Here is an 8,571-nt window from a genome sequence, read left to right on the forward strand (position 1 = left end):
AGTAAACATGTTTTTTTTCTTCTTAAAACTAACCTGAATTCATTTGGTCCAAAATATCCAAAGCTTTGGTCCTAACGAATCAAACAATTAATTAACCTCAATCCTACCCCAGAGGTATTATACTCTTTGTCATATCTCAGGTGCTTTATTCAATCATTCCAATTTTTTATGACTTTGTCAATCAATTTGTTCCCAATGACTTCATATCATTGTTTTCTGTTTCTGTTTCAATTAGTGCTTTTTAAAAATACCAATGTATTGGGGTCCCGGGGGTCAGACATTTTGAAGGCTGTGGAAAAATTGTACTTGGAAAAAAGTGCAATTTGTATCAAATAAAAGTTTATATTTTTGTCACAATATGGTCACAATATGAAAATTAATTGTAACTATCCTAAAATAATAATAATAATAATCTGTTTTTTCCCCCAGATGATATTAATTAATAATGTTTTGAGAAGAAATAAGTTTAATAATATTTTGTTATGATGGTTGTTTCTTAAAGTAATTTATTCTTGGGGTTGTGTGTTAAATACGTTGGAGGGATGAGGGTTAAACAAACAATTAATTAATCAAACAACCTTTACACATCACGGGTCCATAATAAAGGGTTTATTTTGAAGATTTTCAACGGAAGTTTTTAATTCTTATCGGTCCTATAAAGTAATTGTCTTGGGTGCTAACTCTGGAGCCTGATTGGCCCTCCCAGTGCCACTCAGTGACAAATCAGACAGTATCAGCTACTCGGTCATCTTTGTGTCAGCTGATCAGTCAGAGACACTGGAGCTGTCAGAGACAAGATGAGGCTGCTACCGGTTGTTGTTACAGTGTCACTAACGGTGGCGGTTGCCTATTACGTTTACATCCCGCTACCTGATGCCATCCAGGAGCCTTGGAAGTTGATGCTGCTGGATGGTGGATTCCGAGCAGCGATGCACCTGGTAAGAGCTGGTTTTTTAGTGCGTTATATCTAAAACATAAGCAGATGTGCGTGGGATGCCTGCAGCAGGTGTGCAGCTGCAGCTATGTTGATCTATGCTACATAAAATCTTTTTTTAAGCATCTCTGTGTTCATTATTTGTTCCTTAAATAACGTCAAATATGATTAATAGCAGTTAATTACAATAGTTTTTTTTTTTTTTTTTTTTTTGTTTTTTGCACGCACTGCATGTTTGCATATCTGCACAGTTAAGAAAAACTGATAGTGGCATTGATAAAAGACACACCTCTGAGCCTTCAACACAATAACATACCCAGTGCAAATATGTACTTTGACCCTACATACAAAAGCCATGAGTTGAATTATGTAAACCCAGAAAAGCCACATTTTAATATACTAGTGTCTTTATTGATGAGGCTCAGTAGTAATTTTAGATCAGATTATATGAAATGCTGAGTTGTAAAATCAAAAGTCTAAAGCACATCATGTCCTGAAATGATTGAACATCATGTACAGTTATGGATTTAAATGATGTGTAGTTCACAGTACTTCTCTTTACCAGATAAAAGGGTATCTTTTCATACTTGATTAGGGCTCATTAGTGATGGCAGGGTGAAATGTGTAAACGTTGTGAAAGAGTCATTCAACAGTCTGATTTTGAAACTGTCAGGCTGTGTGTCTCGGCACTAAACTGGTGCAACGTAGCCGTTGGGGAGAGCTTTTTATTCTTGGCCTGTGTAAGGACAATGAACTGTTCACCTTCACCTTCGTTCTACATTTTGAAAGTGGCACTGTAGGCCAACAGCCATGGTATCGGTTACTTATAAATGGGGTAATGGTGGTAGCTGTGGTAATGGTGTCTTCACACGTCTTAGCAAAAAAAAATCTTAGGTCTTTGCAAATAGGTATTAGCAAATACTAATGGTGTCTTCACAGGTCTTAGCAAAAAATCAATCAGACAGCTGCAGCTAATCCAGAACGCTGCTGCCAGAGACCTCAATAACACCAAGAGAATAGAGCACATTACACCGGTCCTTTAATCACCGCACTGGCTTCCTGTGTGTCAAAGGATAGATTTTAAAATCTTATTACTAGTCTGTGAAGCACTAAATGGTCTCGCGCCCAAATACATTTCTGATTTACTTGTATGTTAAAAAGCATCCGGACAACTCAGGTCATCTGGGACAGGTCTACTCAGTGTTCCCAGGATCAAAACCACGCAAGGTGAAGCAGCTTTAATGCTCCCCACCTGTGCAACAAGCTTCCTGAATACCCGAAGTCTGCTGAAACTGTCAACTCATTTAAATCAGGGCTTAAAACATTATTGTTTACTGCAGCTTTCCAATAAATTAAACTTCTTTGTAATCTTTAATTATTTATTTGCTTTTACATGCAATTTTAACATCTTTTTGTCTTCTTGTTTTAATGTCTTTTAAATTCAACCTTAATGTTTTGTTAATGTCTTATTTCCAGTGTATTTCTATGCCCTTTGAACACACTTTGAATTGCCTTGTGTCTGAATGGTGCTGTGTAAATAAACTTGCCTCGCCTTGTCTTATTGTCACACTGGCTGAGGGAGGTTTCTGATTTATGTGCTACTTAAGATAACATTGTTGATACACATCATTTAATTTTTCACTGTATCTTACTTTCACAAAAGCAAGTGGAAAAATCCACTGAGAGGAGATCATTTCACTTGTTTATAAAGCAGATCATTCAGTCTGCCACCTTTCTTTAAATATTTGACTTAATTGCGTTTTCTTCCAACATTTCAAACTGTTCACAGCGTCTAGTTTTAGCGTGATGTAGGGGAAGATGCTGAAATGTTTTTAAAATACACTGAGATAAATTGCTTTTTTTCGCTGCTGACATTACACACAAGAATGTGTTTACATATGATGAAGTACTTTTAAAATCCTACTAGTGTAAAATATATTTTTGATAATGGAATACAACTTTATTCTCCACCAGAGTGTAAAATGATTTTTCATTCACCAAAAGACAGCACAGGTAGAAGATCGGTACTCAGTCAAGCAGATACCTTGAGTTGAGGTTGAGAATTGGTATCAGGAGAGAAAAAGTTGGATCGGTACATCCCTAAGTGGAATTCAGAACTCATATAATCTTGCCGCAGTGGTACAATTAACTTAATGAAATGATAATAAAACCTTTTTAAAAATCTTTCTGAAGGCCATCATTTCTCGGTTTAGTAGTTGGCTGGTTTTTCAGCCCTGCTGTGCCAGCTGCATCCTCCGGCCTTGGCTGAACCCTAGTGTTGGGACACTCTAAGATGTTTCTGGGGAGAAGGGCAGACACACTCAGACACATCAGTAAGATACAGTGCAGGAGGACAAAGGTGACTGGGTGAGACAGTATTTCTGTGTCTCAAGTCACTGCCATTAGATAAATGCATTCTCTCTTTCACTCATTGCTTTAAAAAGTCTTGCGTCTCATTTGTCTCTGTCCTCAGGCCTCTCTAAAGCATTGGCTGGGCTTTGACCATTACATCACATCAATCAGACAATCCACAGAGGGCTTCGAGGGTGTCATGAAGAGGTTTCTCGGCTCTGAGTCCGGCGGAGGGGTTATGCCCGGAGTGAAAGTCAGCGACATCGATTTCGCTGGCATCCCAGTGCGTGTTTACGAGCCCCCGGCTGGAGGGGAGGGCCACCTGAGGAGAGGGTTGATGTTTTTCCACGGAGGGGGCTGGGCTCTCGGCAGCGCCAGTGAGTACAGGTGTTACTGCAGATTTAAGAAGATACACTGAAAGTCAGGAAAAAATGTGAAGTAAATGGTTTGAGACCATAAACATCTTTTTTTTCACACACACAGTGTCAGTTGCACAATATTACTATCATTTCTCATCAGTTCCGTTGTTATTTTTACCCTAATCCTTGTATTCAGTCAGAAAGAGGCTAATTTGTGAGTTTTGTCTCTTAAAAATACAACAACAGAACATTAAGATATTAAGTCTTCCAAAATCTGTAGATTTTTTGCTCATTTAACTTTTTCACACTCCTCAGAGAAGGGGTCATATGATGCCATCAACCGGATGGTGTCTGACGAGCTCAACACCGTTGTGGTCTCTGTTGAGTAAGTCTAATCTTGCAACACTCATTCTCTGTTTCAACAAGTAAACAAGAAATTATGCCACACACTGTGAAGATTTCTAAACATCAGTTGCAACCTGTCTGTGTAGGTATCGTCTGTATCCTGAGGTGCACTTTCCGGTGCCGTATTTAGACTGCCTCGCGGCTGCCAAGCACTTCTTATCTCCAGAGGTTCTGGCCAGATATACCATCGACCCTGAGCGTGTGGCCGTGTCTGGGGACAGTGCAGGGGGAAACCTGGCTGCAGCAGTTGCTCAGGAGGTAAACACATAAGCTAGGGATGTGTGTAACAATGTAAATATAGTAAATATACTGCAAAGCAAGACATGAAGATACAAGGCTTCATGTGTGTCTTTATTTTCCCAGGTTTCCATTGATGACAGTATGAGCGTGAAATTCAGTGTCCAGGCTTTGATCTATCCAGTGCTCCAGGCTCTGGACTTCAACACACCTTCTTATATTCAGAACCAAAACATGCCCATCCTCTACCGGCCCGTCATGGTCCGGTTCTGGCTGCAGTACCTCAATGCTGACCTTTCCCTGCAGTCCCAGTTGCTGGTGAACAACCACAGCTCTTTACACCATTCAATCATCACCCCAGAGCTTAGGGCACGGCTAGATTGGTCTGTCCTCCTGGCCCCGAAATACAAGAAGAACTACAAGCCTCTCGTCGTGGAAAAGGAGTCACAGGGGGTTGTGAAGGAGGTCCCGGGGTTGCTGGATGTACGGGCGGCACCGCTGCTGGCGGGGCCGGAGGTTTTGGCTAAAGGCCCGCGAGCGTACATCCTGACATGCGAGTACGACGTGTTGAGGGATGATGGCCTGATGTATGCACGGCGCTTACAGGATGCAGGAGTGACGGTTACCAGCGACCACTACGAGGACGGGTTCCACGGATGTTTCAGCTTTATACAGTGGCCGCTGGAATTTGATGTGGGGAAGAGGGCGCTCAGGGGTTACCTCAACTGGCTGCAGAACAACTTATAGAAGTGTGTATGTGTTTGTGTAAGTGTCTTAATGGGTGCACGCATGTGTGCCACTGATGCACTATCTCTTGCTTTGTGAATCATAGACTCGCTAAGGGCTTGTACATCTGCTCTTTATATAAACATGTAAGATCTAAGCTCAGGGCCCTCATGTTTCTGTAGATAAACAAAGTCCATATGGGTACGTTTCAAGTTTACATGATTATTAGAAGAATCTTTTAGTTCTGCTAGCAGTTATCTTTCTGCTGGCAGTGGAGAAGGGCAAATACCGTATATTAACATAGCTAACACTGTGATCTGCTAACAAAAATACTTGATGCAAGTTTAATACAAGCAGCTTCAGGAGGCACCAAATCCACCGATTCCTCCCCGCACCACAAACACACGAGTAGTATACTGTATGTCACAAGGATTGTAATTGGTTTTATACGTAACTTTTAGAATAAAAGTATTATAAGTTATAAATTCATGAACTCATTAAACAGTTTGCAGCACAGTGATTTATAGACCCAACTAGTCATGTTTTTCTATAATACTCCACAAATAAACAATGCCTTACCATTGTTGAAGTGCTTAATTTATTTAACTAAAACTTAAGTTAAGTAAATTAAGTTAAAATAAGTTGTGATGCGATCTAGCAGTTTTAAGAGTGTACAGTATTCAGTGTTATTGAAAGGAAGAAGAGTGTTCGTGCTATATTTTTCTTTTGTGTACTCAGGCTGGATGTGTGCGTGTGTGTTCGTCATGGATGAAAACAACAGAGGAAGCACTTCTTGAATCTGACAGTAACACAAAGCTGATGCTCCTGTTGGACATGCAGAATAAATATTATAAATACTCTAACCAAAAAAAGAATAAATTTCCAACAGAAATCATGGCACACTGCTTTGTTAAGATACAAACAAATTGATTCCTTTTCTTGTGGACAGTATTCAACTGTTTTTGTGTTCATTCAACATCTTGTGCTCCCTGTATTTAAAAAAACATGAAACATGTCTTCCCTCACAAATGACCCTGGCATCTGACAATCAGTAATAAGAAACATTATTCCCTTAAGGTTCATAACATTTATTATATACATTGTTGGCACTTCTAATATATCTGATTATGCCCATCTGGTTTTCTCAGATACAGAAAGTATAATTAATCATCTGCAGAGGTACAAATAATTTCACCTTTAGTTCTTTTGAACATTTCACACGGGATACAAATTTCCTTTGAGTCTCTGTTCTGCCCAATGTTGTGATTTATGAAGGAACGAATGGATGTCAATAAAAAACATGATGTCAAACTCATAAAGTGCAATTTGTTTTTTATAAGTTGCTTAACACAAAGGTGGTCCACCCACAGAGACTTTTAGTGTTGTACATCATCAGCCTATTCAAGAGATTCAAGAGCTTTTATTGTCACATGCACAGCAACACAGGATTATTATTTTAAAGAAAAGGCAAGAGAAGAGAAAGATAAGAGAGAGATGAATTAAAATATATACAAATATGTGATCTATGGTCTTTGACAAGTGCTAAGTCTTATTTTGTCCTCAGGTGTTTTTTATTTGTTGTAGTTTTCAGCATCAATCTGTCTCATTAGTGAAGTTCCTGTTTCCCAGAATGCCTTGTAACAACCTTCATAACATAGGTGTGAAAGTTGTACCTTTAACTAGAAGTTGTGTGACTGAAGTGACATTTCTCATTTCATATTGTATGTCAAATATTCCTAATCACACTTATCACAGCACAGGTACATTCATCAATAAGGAGAAAAAAACCCTTGTCATTCTCTAATAAAACAGATATCTGAATGCACCTGAAAGGCATGAATGAAGGCTCTCATATGGAACTGATTTCAATCATTTTAAAGATCAGACGTGCTTTTGTTTTGCACCAGAGAGAGGGAATGCATATCTGGGTCAAGAAACTCCTGTTGCACTAATTATCAATGCAACACTCCCCTCTAGTGGTTTGAGACGAGCACAAAACTTCTATGGTCTAAATCTAACAGCACACTTATAAATCATGTAATGCAATATTTGTAAAGACCATGTGTTCTTTCCTAATACCTAAACCTGACTTTAAACTCAAGTCTAACCCCCAAAACTGCATGCCTAACCTTAATCCTTACTCTATTTGTAGTCTAACCCTAATTTTCAACTTAAAGTAGAATTAAAATGAGCTCAAAATAGAAACAAGGCCAAAATAACAGATGGTAGAATTGATAGGGATTTGTCAGTTAAAAATGCTAACCTGTGTGTATTGCATCATCCTGTTTCAGCGCTCCCACATTCAGATACAGTAGTTTCCGATCAGGGAAAACACCCTTCCACTGACACACTTAAGTCATTGGCAACTGTCTGCATGAATTGTGCTGCCGTAGCACCAGTCTTTGTTTTATAAGTAAGACAATGAACAGCTGTAGTGCTCAGACGGGAATTTAGGGAGATTCCATGACTTTACCAGGAGGAACGTTGGGAGGAGAAGCCTCAGGGGAGGGAGAAGAGGGAGTGGAGGAGAGAGAAGAAGGGAGAGAGGAGGGGGTGCATGGAGTGTGATCTGTCCTTTAAATCCATTACATGTCTTCTGGGTATCATTCAAGCTCTGTGCTTCGGGGGAAAACGGCTTTCATTTCCAGAGAGGCAGCAGCTCTCTTAATGCTTTCCTGTTTCCAATTGTTTTTGTAACTGATTTCAGATTTGGGGTTTGGAAAATACTTTGTTCTGAGTCACTGTGTCTAATAGTTTCACAGCGTTCCTTACGGAGAGACATACGTTTTCAATGATTTCGGTGTTAGCCGAGGGATTTAAAGGGATGTTGGGGAAATATGCTTATTGGATTTCTTGATGAGAGTTAGCTGAGAAGATTAATAGCACTTCCATATCTAGAAGCCAGTTAGCTTAGCTTAGCATAAAGACTGGAGGCAAGTGGGAAACAGTTAAGAGCACCTCTAAAGTTAACTAATTAATTATTCGTGGGACTATTTTCCTTGCTGGGAGCAGTGACTTCCTGGGGTCTTGTCACAGTGAGGTTGTCAAGCAACCAACAGAGACTTCAGGAAATCACTACTCCCACCTAACAAATAGTCCAATATATAATCCACCATAAAACCACAACTTGTAGTTTTTACTCTTTGGCAAGCTAGGGGTTTCCCCCTGTTCCCAGGTGCACCGCTGCAGGCGGTAGCCCCAGATTCTTCATATATGTTATCAATCTATGTATAACTTTTGTCATCCTGTTTGTCTATGCTGTATTTCTGTAATTTTGCTACCTGGTCTATTCTGTACACACATCTATTGCACATCTGTCGGTCCTGGAGGAGGGACTCCACCTCTGCTGCTTTTCCTGTGGTTTCTTTCTCACAATTTCTTCATTAAAGCTTTCCTCTGAATTTAGGGTCTAAGGACATGAGACATTTTACTGGCATATTATGCAATACAATGAAATTTTGTGTGGAAACCCACAGAAAACAGCAGAAGGATGGAGGATATTACACTGCTATACAGACTGGAAAGCCCCCAGAAGCAAATTTGTGATTTGTAATGTTG

The 8,571-nt window shown here is 39.6% G+C and overlaps 1 protein-coding gene across 1 annotated transcript; it reads left to right on the plus strand.

Annotated features, from left to right (window-relative positions):
• Nucleotides 1-688: 688 nt before the first annotated feature.
• On the plus strand, nucleotides 689-6,294 carry nceh1a (neutral cholesterol ester hydrolase 1a). Its single transcript, XM_042388587.1, has 5 exons — nucleotides 689-938; nucleotides 3,408-3,663; nucleotides 3,961-4,030; nucleotides 4,137-4,308; nucleotides 4,414-6,294. Exons 1-5 carry the CDS (start codon nucleotides 798-800, stop codon nucleotides 5,032-5,034), a joined length of 1,260 nt encoding a protein of 419 aa, XP_042244521.1. The 5' UTR covers nucleotides 689-797; the 3' UTR covers nucleotides 5,035-6,294.
• The last annotated feature ends 2,277 nt before the right edge of the window (nucleotides 6,295-8,571 follow it).

This window comes from Thunnus maccoyii, chromosome 16, assembly GCF_910596095.1.
Source record: "Thunnus maccoyii chromosome 16, fThuMac1.1, whole genome shotgun sequence".
In the NCBI taxonomy this organism is placed as follows: Eukaryota; Metazoa; Chordata; class Actinopteri; order Scombriformes; family Scombridae; genus Thunnus; species Thunnus maccoyii.